This window comes from Sminthopsis crassicaudata, chromosome 1 (assembly GCF_048593235.1).
Source record: "Sminthopsis crassicaudata isolate SCR6 chromosome 1, ASM4859323v1, whole genome shotgun sequence".
NCBI lineage: Eukaryota > Metazoa > Chordata > Mammalia > Dasyuromorphia > Dasyuridae > Sminthopsis > Sminthopsis crassicaudata.
In genome coordinates this window covers 116,913,198-116,933,263 of record NC_133617.1, presented here as the reverse complement: position 1 = coordinate 116,933,263, position 20,066 = coordinate 116,913,198, and the positions used below count along the sequence as shown (strand labels likewise).

The following is a 20,066-nucleotide window of genomic DNA, read 5'->3' as shown; positions in this document are numbered from 1 at the left end:
GAGCTAAAAATGTCTGTTGCACAATCATAATTGTCCAGTCTGTCCTTCTTGGCCCTTAGGGGAATTTTGAGATCCCTGTAGGACATGTAGAAGAAGTCTCTGAGGTCTGAGATCCTCAGGGTGCATTTGTAAAATTATGCAATCTTTTCAATTTAAATTCAGTTTCTTAGTGAAAGTTAGCTAATTTCTTTTTTTCAAACCTCTTCTTGGCACCCTAGAGATTCTAATAATTATTCATGTCTGTTCATTCTCAAGAATATATTTTCCCCTACAGTGGTGGGTGTAAGTGTGCTTATTCATAGGAAGATGTGGGATAGGTTTTGAAAAATTGGAAAAGTGAATGTTAAAAATTTATAAGACCATTGGCCACCTCTCTCTGTGTTTCTATCCATCTCTATCCATCTGCAATCTATGCAGGCTCAATTCCCTGGTCCCCTTCCTCCACACACTCTTGCCACCAACTTTTTAAAAAAGCTGAGTATGAGTAGTTGGATTTTAAAAGTTTTCCTTTGCTTCCCTCTGGAGAATTAGGAGCATAAGAAAAATAATGGAGATGCTATCTTCCTTGCTTTGAGGCATTTCTGGGGAGAAAAAGAAAGAAAACCTAAATTGAGTAACAGGTTCCTAGATTTAAAGCTGGAATGAACTTTAGAGGCCATCATGTTCAACTCCTTCCTTTTCAGATGAGACCCTGCTTGATCTAATGTACTCCAGGTGATGGGTAGGTTTTGACCCTGGCTTCTCTGTCTCTCAATCCAATGTTGCTTCATAATTGAAGCTGTCCATGAATTTATAACGATGCGCTTTTCAAACCCCTCCTGGGATAGAACAACTATCTGAAAAACAGTAGTTTAACCATTTCAATGAATGGCATTGTACTTGGTACTGATACATATTTATAAAAGTCTTCTCTTGGTAACTGTCTTCACACAAATGTCAACTCAGCAGTGATCCATCTAGAACGTTTGAATTGAAACAAGTTGGGAGATTTAAAAAAAAACAATAGAAGCTTTGTTTTCTTAATGGATTTATTCTTAATGGCATTCATATTTTTCCTTCTTCTTTTTCTTTTTGCTGAGGCATTTGGGGTGAAGTAACTTTCCCAGGGTCACACAGCTAGTAAGTGTTAAGTGTCTGAGGCTGGATTTGAACTCAGGTCCTTCTGACTCTAGGGCTGGTGCTCTATTCACTGTGCCATTTAGCTGCCCTGAGCATTCATATTCTTGAAAAAAATCCCTTTCTGACAATAAGACTTCAATCTGGGAAATGGACTGATCTAAATGTTCAGACTATATTTACCCAAAGCCAAAGGGCTAGGCAACATGCCAACAGCTTTTTATTCATTCTAAAGGAGAGAGGCAAGTGGCCAAATATGTTAGTTAGCAGACAATTTTCTCAGGGATTCTAGGAGGAGCTCCATGGGTAGTCACAATGTCACAAAGTCTTGAGAGCCTAGCAGTCTTTCTTTGTAGCATCCAAACTCTGTGTTTTACTGTTCTATCATACCAAATGGATGGCTATATATACCCACATGGATAGGATAGAGTGGGGCTGGGGGAAAGGAGTATGAACAGTATTTATCATAATGTGGCCAGGAAACACAAAACTGGAAACAAGATGAAAACTGGGAGTGGGAAGAGCTGGGAATAAGGCATGGATGGAATTGATGTTTGTTTTTTAACCACCTCTCTCTCTTCCCTTATGCACCATCTTGCCTTAGTTTGGTGGCTCTCAATTGGACCACCATATCATAGATATACTATAAATACTGGCTGTGTACCCTGGGAGAAGGGGGAAAATTGAGGTTGGGGTATTATAAAAAATCAACAGGAGAAGCAGCAGGACAGGATAAGCAAACTGAAGTGAATTAACCCAACTGGTACAACTCAGTAGTAACAGCTGGGGAAGTGGGGTAGAGGATACTGCTCAAAGACCAGAATTATAAAGGGCTGATCAGACCAAATTTGGTTACTTTAGGAAAAAGAACAAGTCAACTTTCGCCAAAGCCACTCTAACAAATCTCTTTTGGGGCTGCAGTGATACTTTCCTCTATTAATATTTACTTGGGAGAATAGTAAATTCTCCCATAGAAGAAACAATAGTAAATTACTTGGAGAATAGTAGTGTGATGAAGAAAGAGTCCCTAGAGGATCTTGGGGATTATTCCTCAACCGGTCCTTTCTTTAGCACTCTCTTGATAAATTTATGTTTATCTTTTTCCCTTTGATTTGCCAGAGTTTCAAGAAGATCTCTTTTCCCTTTGCTGGGTGATTTTAAGAGAGTCTCAACAAGCTATACCCCTTAAAAGATTTGGGAATATGATCAACTAGATGGAGGCCATGGGTCTGGATCTCTCTCTAAATGCTAAACTTAGGGAAGAGTCAGTTACAGATTATCACCTAGGGTTTTAAAGAAGTCACTTTCTAGTATGAGCTAGGCTTGGGATAATGAGTATTCATGTGACAACCCTTGGAGATAAACTTTACTGGATCCTTGAATCTGGTCAAATAGTGGTTTTTAGGTTTCAGAAAACAAATCTGGATCAGCTAAGTAATATTGGTCCATGTGGGTTCTGATGTTCTAAGAAGGATTAAGGATAGAAATCACTGGATTTTGTTCAAATACAACTAAAAACAATCCTTCAAAAATGGACAATAAAATAGCAGAAAAAACACTAATTGGCAGATGATCAGAAGTCATCTATGAGAAAAAAATCCTACTGGGGACCGACTCCCATCTGCTTTTTGTGGGATACAGTTGGGTCACTTTGTAATTTTTGCTTTAAAAGGTTCTAATATGAAGCCACGAGTCTCTTAGGCTCATAATATGTCATGAGACATGTTTACATTCTTAACGGTATAATATTGTGAACATTTCCACTGAGACGGCAGAACTGTTGTAATGGTACCTATGAATATTTCTGTAGGAAGCAAGAACCATCCCAGATTATTTTTACCTTGCGAATACAATCCTTCCTTTGCAACAACAACAACAAAATGCGGTTCTGCACATATATATTGTACCTAGGATATACTATAAGATATTTAATATGTAGGGGAATGCCTGCCAACCAAGGGAGGGGGTGGAGGGAAGGAGGGGAAAAACTCGGAACCGAAGGGAGTACAAGGGATGATGTTGTAAAAAAAAATTTACCTATGCCTATGTACTGCTAAAGAAAATGTTATAATTATAAAAATTAAAAAAAAAAAAAAGGAAGCAAGAACCATGACATGACATGACCAAAATCTCTTCCCTTCATTACGCACTGACCCATGGTTGCTGATGAAAATGAAACCCCACTCCTTGTTTTCAAGATCTCTGCTTCTAGTGATTAAAAGAAAGTTTATAGTAGCGCAATGGACAGATAAGCATGTTTATATTTGTGGGCAACATGAGGGCATCCAGGCATAAGAAAATCATAGGTAATGTCTTTACATTACCATGGTTTGCCTACTATCCCCATGTTCTTCTCTTTCTGGCTAGAATCAAGACAGTCTTCCAATAACATATTATGAGATGAAATCTAACAGTATCACGACCATATCTACACCCAGATATCACAAACCACAAAGGATATGTAAATAGTGGAGTTTGTCTTGGACAATCTCAGCTTAGAAATAGAACAAGATTTTGGGGAAAAAATAAGAAAAAAGAACAACTTGATTTTTTTTTCTTCACATATACAGAACGTGCTAATTCTTTTGTGTAGAGCTCACCTATAAAGTGCTTAATAGTTGAACGGAATACCTTTAGACGGCATAACTAACAGATACGAGACATGTTTACATTCCTATCAGGGTGTAATATTTGAACATTTCCACTGAGATCGCAGAACTGTTGTAATGGTTCCTAAAACATCATGCCATCTGCATACATAATAAAAGAATCCAGTAGTTGCCATGCTAAAATGGGACTTCTAGTGAAGGGCACGGAGAATCCCTCAAAAGGAACTCAAGTTATGCACAGTGATGAAAACTGGAAGCAATTTCCCAGCTAATGGTCTGTCAATGACCACTTGGAACAAATTAGCACTGGAGATGATGTACCACATTTTAAATCCACGGCAAACCAGGATTTTCCCAAACCCATCATCTTGACTGAGTGGTTGGAGCTCAGTTAATCTTTCAATTCTCCAAAGTCATCTTGTGGCACTGCCGTTCTTTTGGCTTTTCATGAGGAAGTGGCCACTTTCATATCAACTGGCAGGACAGCAGCTTTAGAGGCTAATCATGATTATGGAGAACCCTCTGTTGAGGCTGCAAAAGAAATGAAAAAAAAAATCAGGAAAGTCATTTATCTCACATTGTACACATTTATGTAAAATACTGTTATTCCGTTGAAACACAAGTGCCTTGAGCCCCAGATGAAGGCACTCAATACGAGAATGGGGTCTCTGAGAGAGACTCTATAAAATTTTCCATGTAGAGCTGTAAGAACAAGGGAGATACCTATCTTCCTGAGGGGATGCAGGCTCCACTCTGAAAGCAGAGGGATGGACTAGCGCAATCCTAGGAGTCACATCTAATTCCGTGATTCTTTCCATTAATAAAGCAATTGGAAGGAGATCAGATTGGGACAGGCAGTGGGGATGTACTTCTGTGCACAGTTAAATTGGGTTTTCCTACCAGAGGGCAGATACTGTCACTCAGAGGAAAACCCTCCAGTGATACATAGAAGAAGAAAAGAAGCCCCATGCCAGAGCTTCTCAGCTTGCTGCTACATCCATTGCTACTTCATTATCAATCATTTTAGTTGTACAATATGCAACTTTTAATTCATATTTTAAAACAAATTTTTGATACTTTTAATAGCACTGTCATTTGTGAAAATAAAGTCCAACAGAACTCTCTTTTCAAACAAACCATAACAGAAACAACCATACAGTGGCAATATCTGCTGGCAGATGCAATATTTTTTCCTTATACTCTTCTACTTGCCTTGTTCAGATGAAAGATTTCTGTACTCTGGGACCATAAAGATTTTTTTTAACTACTTCTTCCTTTTAGTATGTTTTTCATGTACGTTGTGAATATTATTCTCCTGATTTCCCTTTGTACCAGTTCACACATATGTCTTGTTTCTATTTCTTTAGCAATCAATCAATAATATTTATTAAGCACCTACTATGTGCCTACAAAGCATCATCATATTAAATACAATGCTAAGTGCTGAGGATACAGAAAGCAACAAAAGGCAGTTCCTTCCCTCAAGGAGCTTACACTGTGGGGAGACAGCAAACATCAGAGTAAGCTATGCATAGGATAAATAGGAAATATTAACAGAAGGAAGGCATTAGAATTATGAGGAATTGGGTTAGTCTTCAAGTAAAAGATGGAAGCCAACAGTTCAGTAGGCAAATTGTAGGAGGGAAAACCTTCTAGGTATGGTGGACAGGCTGAGAAAATGCTTGCACTGAGAGAGAGATCTTGTTTGAGGAGCAGCCAGGAGCACAGTGTTAGTGGATCTCAGAATACGAACAGGGGAGTAAAGTGTCAGAAGACTGGAAAGGTAGAAGGCAGCTAAGTTATGAAGAGTTTTGAATGCCAAATTTTGTATTTTGATCTGTATTTGTATTGACAAACTTTGGCAACAGCTTAGATATAGGAGATGAGAGAGAGTGAGAAATCCAAAGTGATTCCTACCTTCAACAGTAAGAGGGAAGGTAGGAGAGGGGAATGGTATGGGGGAAAAGATGATTAATTCCATTTTGGACCTATTGAATTTTAGGAACCTTCAGGTCCAGTTCAATCATTTAAAAGGAAGTTGCAGATGAGAGATGAAGAGTCACAGGGTAGATAAGTAGATCTAAGAGTCTTCAGAATGGAGATGGTTATTAAATCTATGGCCATTATTTATTTCTGTCCACCAATATTTTATTAATCAATTATAATTTGTCCTGTTTTTGAATTACTGGGCACTTACTTTGTTTTTGGTTCTTTGCTACCACAAAAAGAGCTGCTATGAATATTTTGATAGATATATAGCAGCTTGCTCTATCTGCTTTTGACCTTTTTGGAGTATATGCCCAATTGTAAAATTATAACTTTTTTTTTCCTTTAAAAAAAAAAAAAAGGTCAGGTCATTCCCTGCTTCTGTTTGGGTGGCATTTCCTGGATTTCTTGGTTTTTCCCTCTGATTAGCCGGATCAGTCAATCAATATATATATTTACAAATCATCAACTATATGCTTAGCCTTGGGCTAGACACTGTGGGGGTCGTAGAAAAATAAAATAAAACAAAACATAAAAAGATCTCTATCTTGAAACAGTTGAGAAACCAAGATCACCCAAGACATAAGAAAAACACTATTTAAATATTCAGTATTTCTGTCATCAACACCAGATAACAAGACCTCAAACAAAGAATATATTTAACAAACTCTTTTTAAAAAGGACAAATCAAATCGTGGCTATCTAGAACCCTCAGGGTGTGTTTTTATAAATAGTTCAGTTTTCTATATGGTTAAAGACTCACCCCAAAGTAAAACAACCTGTAGAATTTTAGCCATTTTTATATTAAAATACTTCTAAACAACACTTCATTTAATCTCTTTCTGATGATTGTAGGGCATCATACTGTGGATTGTGTGTTGTGTGTGACACGATACATTGTGTATTGCCTAGTGATGGAAGAGTGGTACTGTAGATGAGGTGACTAAGACTGTACTCTGAGTTCAAATCCAACTTCAGAGACATATTAGCTGTGTAGCCTGGACAAGTCATTTAACATCTGCGTACCTCAAAGTTTCCTCATCTGTAAAATGGGGATCATAATAACACTTAACTCTTAGGGTTGTTGTGAGGATCAATGAAATAATTATAAGGCACTTACGTAGTATCTGGCACATAGTAAGTAGTATATAAATATTAGCTATAATAATCTAAGCCAGGTGTTCTAAACTTTTTTTTGTGTGTGTGTCATGGACCTCCTGGCAGTCTGGCGAATCCTATGGTCATCTTGAGATAATGTTTTTAAACTCATAAAAATATATATATAAGATTATAAAAGAAATAAAAATATAATATTTATAATTTTTAAAAAAGTTCATGAACCTCAGATTAAGAACTTCTGTTTTTTTTTTTTAACTTTATATCCTCAAAACATTGCATAGTATTTAGCATGCAATGTAGACTTCAGAACTGCTTTTTGGACTGCACCTCTGATATCATTGGTATATCTGAGGAAATGCCTTTTCATCAATGAAAATTATTTGCCACAGGTATAGACAGGTAGGTGACTAGACCAGGTTTATATAACCAGTATGGGTTAGAGATGGGTCAGATTTGAGCTTGCTATTTGCTCTACTGTGCTGAGTATTTCAACTCAAGAAGAATTTACTGTTTCTTGAATTGAAAAACCTCTTGATTCTTCATCCTGGCTTTTATGAAATCATGAGTTCCTCAAACTTTTTCTTATAGAAAAATTTTAATTTCTGCTCCAATGAACAAAAAATTAATTTCTCCCAGTTTTTCTTTCATGAGGAGAGGGGATATTGGAGAAAACAAAACCTTTCTAAATAACTGGCACTGACATGTAAAACAAATTCTTACATGTGCTGTACTACTTTGAGTTCTTAAAGAGTATGTTGATTTTGTTAGTTATGGATAGTGCAGTGGATAGAATGCTGGATCTACAACGAGGAAGACCCGAGTTCAAATTTGTCTCAGATACCGTTTGATCCTGGGCAAATCACTTAAGTCTGTTTGCCTCAGTTTCCTTCTCTGTTAAATGAGCAGGAAAAGGAAATGGCAAACCACTTCAATATCTTTGCCAAGAAAACCCTAAATGGGGAAATGAAGAGTTGGATATGAATGAAACTACTGAGTAACAAATATTAGTTCTGACAGATTCTTCCTTGATGGAAAAGCTTTGATTATAGTTCTGCCATGAGACTGTATTTGTTGACCTAAGCAGGATCAATCCCCTATAAAGTACAGAGGGCTTTATAATCAGCAGATTGATCAGTTTTGGAAGAATTCTAAGGCCATAGTGACCCAGTAAGAGATAAATGGCATTCGGGGTGGAGCAGTAGGCAAAATGGCCTATTGAAGGAAAACTAATTTACTTTAAAGATGCAGACAGGGCAGAAGAAAGCAAGAGGGTATTGGGTACTTAAGGATTTAGGGAAGAACTACAATAGAGGGTGGAAAAGGAACAGGAAGGGGACAGTGAGGGTGCTAAATCTAGTTTTATTTACAATGGATTTAATATTGAAGAGAGTTTGTATAAGGGTAGAAGTATGCTCTGGGAGATCAAAGGGGGAACAACTTCTATGGCTTCGAAGAGAAATCTTTATTTAGAGATAAGGCTTGACTGTAAAGCACATACGTTTTCTATGTGTTGAATAGAATGAAATGATCCGTTCTTCACATTATCTCTGTTTTCACTATGTTTTGTTCTACAAGCTGCTTAATTCTGTTCCTTGGTCTTGTTATATATAGGTAGATGTTTTCACTTTATCAGATGTGGGAAAAAGAGGAATATTTTGACAGGATTGCAGGAGACAGCTACTTGCTGACGATCAGTTACTCCAATTGTAGAGGCTTCCTTTAGAAATAACTCTTGGCCCACATAGGTAGGAAAATTTTTTTGTTTCTGTCTTTTGGTATAGACGCTGTCCAAATAGTCTCTGTACCAAATGGAGACTGGAGGTTCAGTTTTTTAATGAGAACCCAGCATTTCTGGCTGTTTCTTGCATAAAATCAATTGCTAGTCTAGTGGTTCCATTGATGGATATTTTTATTTTTGCTTTAGCCAAATAAATAGCATGAGATTTTGATTTGTTTTGTCCTTTTCAGTTTGAGGCACACGTAGTAGAGTTTCTGAACCTGGGAGCAGGATTGTGGCTAGTTTGGAAACAGGATTTCAAGCTGGATGTTGCTGCTAGCATTACATGGTAATTCTGAAAAACTTTCCGAGTACTAGCATTCAGTCTTCTGGAACTTTGTGGGACTATGTTACTTAGGAACTGAGTTAAGAAGTAAATCTAATCCCTCTTCACTCCCTTGACATTGAGGTGGTGTAAGGGAGCATCATGTTCCCCAAGTGCTGGGCGAATGGGGGAAGTGTGTATATATTTTCTTCCTATTGTTATTCAGTTGGGTCTGACTCTGTGAGCTCATTTTGGGCTTTTCTTGGCAGAAATACTGAGGTTTACCATTCCTTCTCCAGCTCATGTTTAGAAATGAAGACTAACAGGGTTGTGACTTACCCAGGATCATGCAGCTAATAAGTATCTGGAACCAATCTGAACTCATAAAGACAAATCTTTCTGATTCCAAGCCCAGTACTCCATCTATTTTGCTACCTAGCTGTCTTTGGGGGTAAATATCACTTTGAAAAAGCCAACTATTTTATACTATTACATGGTTGAATGGAAAAGGGATTCCAGAGATCCTTAAAAATGAGGAAACAGTTACTGGAGCTTGAGTTCAATGGTAGAAAAATGTATATTCCTTATTCCCTATTAAGGGGCTAGAGACCCTTGGAGGAGAGGTGAAAGGCAGGAGCCCTGGCCTTCAGGCAATGTGGGCAGAGTAAGCAAGGTTGTTTGGATTTAAAAACATTCTGAGAAGGGGCCAAATGATTGTAATAATTCTGAGAGTGAGTCCATAATTAACAGTGCTATCGTATAGCATTTTCAAGTTTTCAGAGTCCTTTACATAGCTCAGTTGATCCATAGTTTTCCAGAGTTTATCAGAAACAAATGGGTCCATGGTGCAAAAAAGATGAAGAACTCCTGTTCTGAATTATGTAAGTTGAGGGAACTATAAACAAAAAGCAGAAGTCTTAGAGGCCAAGCCTTTTTTTAAAAATTGTATTTAATTTTTCTAAATACATATAAAGATAATTTTCAACATACATTTTTGTAAAATTTTGTGTTCTAAAATTTTCTTCATCCCTTCCTTACTTCCCCCTCCCCAAAACAGTAAGCAATCTGATATAGGTTAGGTAGGTCAAGCCTTTTCTTCAATGTTTAACCAGATAAATTTCCTGAAGCCTCCTTGTATATCCAATTCAGTCACACTCTACCTTTCTCTCCTGGACTTGCCCCAGGCTCACCATGCTTTTACTTTTGCTAGAAGTCCACACCAGCTGAATTTTTATCCCTTTAATTCTACCTGTACCCCAAAGCCTTTCTTGATCCCCTAGGTACCTAATAGCACTTTGGGGAGTTTTTAATAGTTCCTTCTATATTCCTATCAGTTTGCTGAGAAAGAAATTGGAATCCAAAGGAGAGAAGAGACATTTAACTAGTAAGCTGGCTTTGAGAGCTAGGTTTGGAACCCAGGCTCCTGACTTGGGTCAAGCGCTTCCCTTATTCAAATGACTGTAAGATTCGCATTGGCAGGTAATGGATAGAGTGGCAGGCCTGTTAGATAACTCATATTCCTGAGTTCAAATATGGTCTCTGACACTTAGTACTTGTGTGACCCTAGGCAAGTCACTTGTCTGCCTCAGTAAAATGAGCTGGAAATGGCCAACTTCAATATCTTTGCCAAGAAAACTCCATATAAGGTCATGAAGAGGCACATGACTTAAAAATGACTGAACAACAGAATAAAACACAGAGACAGGGAGTTAGTGTTTTATATATTAGCCTTTCTGAGTCCCAGACAACTTCCAAGGCTACAAAGAGTTTGTATTATTCTCAGAAGTTCCTCACTGGAACTCCCTTTACTGATGAAATCACAGGTCCAATCAATATAAGGCTTTGAGGAGCTAGAGGAATAAAGTTTAATATATTTTGTGCAATTTAGGGACTTAGAAAATTGCCTGGGGACATTGAGAGTTAAGTGACTTGCCCAGGGTCACGCAGCCAGGCTGTATCAAAAATAGAACTTGAACCCAAATATCCATAAATTTATATCTATGTTTCTATATCTTTTTCCTCTCCCCTAGTACCTAGCATACTGCATTATACATAAACATTTAATAAATACTTTTGGAAATCAACAAAAAACTAGTTAAAGCACCATTAAGAGGATGTATACCTCCAGGCTTCTCCAGGTAATATAGGCATAACTCATTTATTGAATTTTACTTTATTCTGCTTTCTGTTTATAGTTCCCTCAACTTACATAATTCAGGACAGGATTTCTTAATCTTTTTTTTCACCATGGACCCTTTTGTTTCTGGTAGACCCTACGGAAGCCTGCCCTTCTCTCTCCCCCTTCTCTTCCTTTTCCTCTTCCCCCTCTCTTTCCCTCCCTTCCTCCCCCCGGTTTGTGACAACCCTATTTCAAATAAATCCATCAATGCCATTTTTCCAACAGCATGTGGTCACATCATATCTGTATCACATTTAGGTAATTCTATATAAAATAATAAAAAAAATTTTTATTACTATTGCATCTACTATGGTGATCTGTGATCAATGATCTCTGATATTTCTATTATAATTGTTTGGGGGCTTCGATAATTGAGCCTAAACACTATGACAAATATAATCTATAAATGTAGTGTATATTCTGACTGCTCCATCAAATCAACAGTTCCCCTGCCTCTCTCTTTCTCCTCAGCCTCTCCATTCCCAGAGACACAATAGTACTGAAGAATATTACATAAATAAAACAGCAACATGGTTTGAGAGGATTGATTCCAATTTTGAAAGAAGTTTTACTGTGGGTAAAATGCTACATGAGAATGCTACAGAGAAATCTTTTGTGAAAGGGGGAGTCAATTGATATACCAACTTCATTGTTGTCTTATTTTAAGAAATTGCAATAGCCATCCCATCTTCAGCAATCACCACCCTGACTGGTCAGCAACCATTCCAATCAAGGTAAGACTCTCCACAGCAAAGAGATTATAACTCACTGAAGGCTCAGATGATGGCTAAAATTTTTCAGTAATGAAATTTTAAAAATTAAAGTATATATACTATTTTCACCAAACATAAACTATTGCACATTTAATAAACTATAATATAGTATAGACGTAACTTTTATATGTACTTGGAAACCAAAGATTTTGTTAGATTCACTTTAGTGCTATATTTGCTTTACTGTGTGGACTGGAACTAAACTTACAATATCTCTGAGGTATGCCTATAATTGCTGGCATTAATTTATCACTTTAAGATTCACAAAACATTTTGTTTATATGATCTCATTTTAGCTTCATAAAAACTCAGGGAGGTAAGTGCTACTATTATATCTTTTTTTTACAAATGGAAACTTAAGACTGAGAAAGATTATATGACTTGTTTCAGGTCAAATAAACCTAATAAATATATGAGGCAAGATTTGAACTCATGTCTTTCTGAATATAAGATTAGTGCTCTATTCATTGGGTCACCTACCTTCCAATGAATAAAGGGATATTTTAGTATAAGTAAAGGCGATACTAGAATGCTTAAAAGGCGGGAATATGCTCATTCTTAGGACAGAAACCAGCCTCCCATGTGGCTGGGAATGAAATCTGGAGCTCAGTTTCCAGCTTTGCTACTTTCCTTTTCCAACATGGTACTGAAGTGGTGTCTTTTGGGAAGAAGAAAGACATATGGTGTAGACTCAGACTCATCCCATAGGGTCCAAACAAAGATAGACCTTTCCACTTTGTATTCTGTGCATTCTATTGAGAAGGATGAGGAAGAGGTATCCTTAGTATTCAACAGTCTGTCAAACAATTGGGGTTTTAGGTCACAGGGCCAGGTCTCAAATGATACATGACTGGCTATAAAAATTTACATTATTTTTGAGAAGCACATTCTGAAAGCTTGAGGAATAGCCTAGCCAATAAGTTTGAGGGTCGAAAAGTTAGCTCTCTGGGTCCCATCAGCAAAGTTAGGAATGATGCTGACTATCTGCCTTCCCTTCAGGGAGCTATGAAGGCTGGTGGGGTGTTCATCAACAGCTTAGTGAGCCCTGAAGAGAAGATGCTATAAATCTGGAGAAATAGCCTGGTTCAGTGAATGTTACTATTACACTGATATTTCAGACTTCTCAGATCTTCATCTTTTCCATGGCTAGAAGGTGACAGTTTCTTTGTTCTCACATGCCCTAGTCCACTGGTTCTCAAACTATTTGGTCTCAGGACTCTTTTAAACGCTTAAAAATGATTGAGGACTCTCCAAACAGTTTTTGTGTACATGGGTTTATATCTACCAATATTTACTGTATTAGAAAATTAAAATGTCTTTATTAGTAGGAAAAGAGTTTTGCCCTCTCAACCCCCTTGAAAAGGTCTTAGAGATCTCTAGCGGTCCCTGGATCACACTTTGAGAACTACTCACCTTGTCTAAGATGATACAAATAGGGATTAGACCTTATGATTTAATTGGTATAGGAAATTCTCAGATGAAGAAACTCTACACCAGTTGTCTCCTTCTATGTACTTAAGAGTTATTTTGTAAATGCTGAGAGTTTAACTGCCTCATGCAGGGTCACAGAGGGACTTCAGTGAGATAAGAATGACTCGAAGGTACAATTTCTAACTACTTTTAAAAAAATTATTAAAAAAAAACCAGCCTCAAAATAGCATGAAACCATAATGTTACTTATCTCTACAGGAGAGAGATTTCATTTTCTATGCAATTTTTCTCTTCAACTCATCTCTTGTTCATTTTATTTGATTTTATATTTAATGTAATCACAACCTGATGTCATTTTTAGAGTTAAAAAGATATAACATATAACTCTATGAATCAAACTGGAATTTGGACAGGCAAGCTCAATTAATGAATGAATATATATGGAATTAGATAGGAGATAAAAGACAATGGGGCTAGGGAGGCTTCAGGCACATATAAAACTGAATCCTTCTACCAATCTCAATACAGATATATAGGATAACTCACTTAGTTTTCTTAGTTCCAGTGACATCCCTTTACACATGGCCATTTTCTTTCCCTGAGTGCTGCACACTCTGTTCCACGATGGTTTGATCAAGGAGTTCTTGATTGTGTTACTATGGATTTGACAGCTATAAACAAAATGGTAACAAAGACAGCGGAAGCCCAGTATCCAGCAAATCTGGACTACTTTATACCTATGGACCAGTGTGAAATTTACAGGCTATTCCAGCAGTGAATTGGAAGTCAACATTTAAAATTTTATATCTATATAATAGATCTAAATCTCTCTCTCTCTCTCTCTCTCTCTCTTTTCTCTCTCTCACTCTCTCTCTTTTCTCTCTCTCACTCTCTCTCTTTTTTTTCTCTCTCTCACTCTCTTTTCTCTCTCTCTCTCTCTCTCTCTCTCTCTCTCTCTCTCTCTCTCTCTCTCTCTCTCTCTTTCTCTCTAGATTCTAATGTTATGAGACTATTTTTAAATCTGGAAAGATCTTTGAAAATCATCTAGTCCAACCTTCCCAACTGATAGGAGGTAACTGAGACCCAGAAAAGTTAAGTCACTTTACTAAAATCTGTAGTTACATAGGATTTTAAACCTATGTCCTTTAACTCTATAACCAACAATTTTTTTCTATACTCAAGTTTTTGTTTTTAATATTTATCATTATGTCCAATCAATGAGTGCCTTTTATGTACCAGGTACTTTGCTAGATGTTGGGGATACAAATACCCCCCCAAAAAATTCATACTCTCAAAAAGCTCATATTCCAAAGATAAGAATAGGCTTGCTTTGAAAATAAATGAGGATGTCAATATTTTAGAGTATTTTAGGATCCAGGCCACTTGCTAGCTTTGTAGAATAAGACAGAAAAGTCATATACTAAGCTTGCCTATCATCCATTCTTGGATCAGACTTTAAGGTGTAAAGCTATAGCTTACAAAATACTAGAATACTGTATACAATGTTCTCTTGGTTTGACTCAGTTCATTCTTCATTATTTCATATAAGTCTATTCTAAGATCATCAAGCTCATCATTTCTTATAAAAATTATACAGTATACTGCACAAGGTAACAATAATATTGTTTTAAGAACATCTTTGAGTGACTAATTTTAATCATTGTAAATATCCAAATGAAGGAAAATGGTATCTTAATTCAGAGAAAGAATTTTTATATATATATATATATATATATATGTATATTTATGTAATATACATATAGAGAGAAACAGAGAATGATTTTATGTATACACATAAGTGTGTGTGTATATGTGTGTGTGTGTGTGTGTGTATAACGGTAGCCATATCTGAGAGAATAACAAAAGCAAATGATAACCTATATATATTTAAAAGGAATAGCAAGTAGCATACAATAGATTTGCAATTTCAAGTATAATCATCCTTTTTTTTTCATGTTTTACTAAGTAATAGAAATACTTGTTTTACTTCTTACATTCACAGTAAACAAAACAAAACAAAACCCTAGAATAGGAAGGCGCATAGTCATCTGTGATGTAAAAATCCAAAGTGCCCAATCTATGGCCAACCAAAATTTCACTTTAATCCCAGAATAATCAGACTCATTTTTCCAGTGAGATAAACATGACGTCCCTTGATGTTGTGACTGATGATAACCCTAACTCCTTGCTAGCCAAAAACAAGCTCTAGAAAGTGAGACCATCTTAAGAAGAATGGCTTTGATAAAACTTCCTACTAAAGTTATATAAGTGGCATATAAGTTACATCAAATTGGGGAATACTTGTATGAATGACATGACTGATCTTTTAAGTGTTGAAGTTTAAGTATAACATTAAATCAGCCCCCCCCCCCTTTTTTTTTTTTACTATCTTTAAGTTCCTTATACTTGACACCATTCCATGCACTCAATAATCCAGCCACATGGACCCAGTTGTAGTCGCTCACACATGCCATTCCATTTCCCTTTTTCATACCTGTCTCTTACACATGAAGTGCCCTCCTTTCTCACTGTTATATCCTGGATTCCTTCTGGATTGAGCTCATATTCTACCTCTGCACGAGGTTCTTCCCGGTCTCCCTAACTGCTTCTCTTTTGCCCTCTGAGATTATGTACTATCAACTTTGTATGTACCCTGAAAATACCTTATTTACCCTTTGTCCCCTCATCAGAATATATGCTTCTTGAGAGCAGAGATTGCATTTCTTTATAATCCATGCATTCAGTGCTTAACATGACACACAGAAATAACTAAATATTTGTTGATTAAATTTTAAGATCAGTCAATCAATAAGTATTTATTGAACATCTATTATGTGCTCAATTACAGTGTAAGTATTGTGTATGTTGTGTGTAGAGAACAGGAGGAGATATATTTCTCATCTTTGAGGACCTTAAGATTCTTGGGGAGACAAAAAACCTCTAACAAGAAAATCTGGATCAGAGATGCAGTAAATCTCTGTATAGAAGTGACACAGTTTTGAATTCTTGGAAGAGCATTTTCTGGAAAATGATGAGATTTGCTTGGTACAATAATATGCCACCCAACCCACACTATGTGAGGAGATCATATATCTTCATGAGAAGAGAGATATAAGTTCAGATGTTCTTAGTAAGAAGTCATTTATATAGCCAATTAGTCAGTGATAATTTCAGCTGCCCTGCTGTACACTAGACAGAAGGATGGCAATTCTATTCCAGTCATCAAGTCAACATTTTGAAATCATTAAAATGTCTGAGACACTCACCATTAGGCAATTCTAGAATCCCTGCTTCATCCCTAGGGTAATTAATGTTCCCTCTATTTGTCCAAATAATGTTGAATCTTATGAGGTAATATCTTAATAGCTCTTAAAGCTTAATCCAAATGAACTAGAAATCCCCTTCTACAACCCAAAAGTTAATTTTCTTGGCAGATTCAACAGTTGATTTTGATGCATAAAGACTTATTTTTTCTAGTTTTTCTTTTGTTTGTTTCTGATTTCTTAGATTAAGGGTTTCAAACTAATGGCCAGTTCCTCCCTTCCAATCCTAAAACGTATTATTCATTCTTCTTGTTTGCTTTGTTTGGGAGAACACATAATCAGATTTGTAAGACTTCATTAGAAGAAACAAAAGTTTGAATAATGCCAGTCCAAGGAAATGAGTGTTATAAATTTAAAACAAATGTGAAATTTGAGTTAGGGAATACTCTCTAATATTACTTAGCACTTTAAGATGGAACAGATCTTAGAGATCATCTGGTTCAATCTTCTAACTTTACAGCTGGATTGTTGAATACCTAGAATAGGTAAAATATAAAAAGACTGGAACAATAGGAGGGACCAGGTTGAGAGGATCTTTAACAGCCAGAGGATTTTGTATTTGATCCCTCTGGTTTGGGGTGCCACTAGAGTTTAACAGGTAGGAGGGGTGACATATGTCAGTACTTTAGAAAAATCATTTTGGCAGTGGAGTGGGAACTGAATTATAGTGAGGAGGCATGGAAACCAACAAGAAGACTCTCATGATGGTAGAGATGAAAGAGACCACCAGACTTGCTTTTAACCCAGACTCCACAGCCATCTTTGAAGAGAGTTATGACAATAAGAAGAGTTCCATCTTCCTTATTAAGTACCAGCACCACTACCACCATCTGGCCAACTGTCACAGGAAGATGGGCCCCTCTCCTTCACTGCCAGACCACTAGTCCTGCATTCATCCCACCCATCCAGCCATTGTCCAGGGAAATAATTCTTCTGGAGAAGATGCCAGATATTCCTACTAATTGTCAACCAACTGCTTTATATATAGAGTAAGCAGTCCAGCCCAACTGAAGAAATAGGGCACTCAGGGAGAGACAGGAGGCAGCAGCCTGTGCCAGGTAAGACAAACCACTGCTACACTACCATGATCGCCATTTCTCTTCACATTCTGATGGAAATAACGCAAGGCCTCGAACCTAAGAGCCTTTATAGAGTACCAGTGATTTCAGTCAGTGCCTTTGGCCATCATACTGGAGATGACAATTTTTACTATAGGCGTTACAGTCACAGTTACCAAAGACCCAAAAAGGAATTTTTTTGCTATTAAAGTCCTTGGGCATTGTTAAATGGTTCTGTATCAGAAATGGATATGACTTTATCATTACATATGACATTAAATTAGAAACATTATCATCTACTTTGACTCTGTACCCTAAAGACCACAGGGCAGTTGAAAATCATCCATGTGTGTTCTTACCAATTAGAATGTGAGCTCCTTGAGAGCAGGGACTGCCTCTGTTTATACTCCCAGCCTTAATACCTGGCTTTGCACATAATATGTGTTTAATAAATGCTTCATCTATTCATTCACAATACAGTAACACACATATGCATCATAGGAAGGAGATGGGAGGACAAAGAAAAAAACAGTAAAGGAATCCCCAGGCAGTCAAATCCAAAAAGAAGGTGTGACAATGTACCCACAGAAAGAGAGAGTATTAAGGAGAGAATGACCAACAATATCAAATGTTGAAGAAAGTTCAGGAAAAAGACAGTGGGTTTGATAATTACAAGGTCATGGCTGACCTTAGAGAGAAAAATTTCAGTAGAACATTGGGGATCAAAGTCAGGTTACAGATGGCTGAAGAATCAGTGGGTGGTGAAGAAGTGAAGTCAGTAAATGTAGCCTACTTCCCCCTCCCTTTTGAAAGAATGATCAGCGGAACAAGTAGAAAGAAAGACTTGAGATCAAAAGCTCAAATAATAGTCTTGCTTAAGACCTCCTTATTTGGCTAATGTCAAATCCTTGACTTTTTCCTTGTAAAAGAGTTAATATTCATTGCCTTTAAAGCTTTGTAATGATTCCCTGAGAACTGTGTTTTCCACTATCTGTACAAAGATACACGTGTAAAAACAAATATATCTATGTTGTATTCTATGTAAAAGTCTTCCAAAAGAAAGACTATCTTTTGTTTAGTTCAATGTCCAGGACACTGAAAGCTCAATAAATATCGATGTGTAATGATGATAATTGAAATAAATTTTGTAACAGAGGACGACTCAAAAAGAGGGGGAAAAAGGAAACTTAAAAACGTCTCTTTTATTTAAATCTTTCCTTGCTTTTTAATTTCTCTCTCTCTCTTTCTCCTTCTTTCTCTCTCTCTTTCTCTTTCTTCCTTCCTTCCTTCATTTTCTTCCTCTTTCTCATTTATCCTTTTCTTATTTCTCTCTATTTCTTTTTTCTCTCTCTCTTTCTTCCTTCATTTTCTTCCTCTTTCTCATTTATCCTTTTCTTATTTCTCTCTCATTTCTCTCTCTCTCTCATTTTTTCTCTCTCTTTATCTCTCTCCCTCCTTCTCTCTTTCATTCACATTCATGTGGAAAGTTATTTATTTTAAATTTAATCCAGGGAAGCCTTATTTTTCTGTCTATTCCTCATCATGATCATACTCTCAATCTTCTGCTTTAAGCCTGTTAAATGATAATTAGGAGAAGCTTTATAAACATTATGAAGTATAAAAAATTATCTTGTTTACATAAACCTGGTAAAACTGTCAGTGCCTTTGGCCATCATACTGGAGATGACAGGCTTATGAGAAGAGGATTCTTTTGTTCCAAGCACTTTTCACCTTGGGGTGTTTCTATCAAAAATCAGAAGCCTCTGGAAGACAACCTTCAAGACTTAATGTGGATTCTTGTTCTTTCAGAAGGAATAAGAGAAAAAGAAAATTACTCACACATTCCAGAGAATTAAAAAAAAAAGACTCACTCAAATGGAGCTCCTCAGAAAATTTTCTGAAGGTAGGACTTTTGTCTGAACTGGATTAGCCAGCCTTCATTCAGGATGGAGCAAACAGAGTTAATGAGGTTTGGGGAATCCTCGCAAAGCTGGTGCTTACTAATTTCCATTGAGGAAAAAGTTACAAGGCTTGGATGTCTTAATGATAACAGATAATTTTTCAGCGCTGGCAAAGGTACAAAGCAAGCTGCTATGAAACTGTGGATGGGGCTATTTCTTTTGTATACGAGGTTCCCCCTCAAAGAAGCTACTTGGCATGAGTTGCAAACCTGCTTGGGGACCCTGGTGATTAATTGCTTAAGTTGGCTGGTGGCCACCACTGGGAGCCTGTAGTTTACTAAGTTTGATGTAGAGTTATGGAGCTGAAGGTTTAATGGGACTTCAGGTAATGTAGCCCAGATGTTTGAGGCTATGACATTTAAAATTATACAGCATGCATTTTGCCATATTTATCTCTTGCTTAGTAGAGTTCCTTGTTCCTACATTCTAAACTGTAGGGAGGGAGAGGATCCACACATAGGATCATGCA

General features: G+C 36.9%; 1 protein-coding gene across 1 annotated transcript in view; it reads right to left on the bottom strand.

Annotated features, from left to right (window-relative positions):
* Positions 1-3,359: 3,359 nt before the first annotated feature.
* The window catches only part of SAMD12 (sterile alpha motif domain containing 12), a 480,071-nt gene continuing 463,364 nt past the window's right edge, over positions 3,360-20,066 (bottom strand). The window contains exon 5 of the mRNA XM_074266561.1: positions 3,360-4,256. Coding sequence (XP_074122662.1) covers positions 4,234-4,256 — 23 coding nt within the window. The 3' untranslated portion in view covers positions 3,360-4,233. The remainder of the gene's footprint in view (positions 4,257-20,066) is intronic.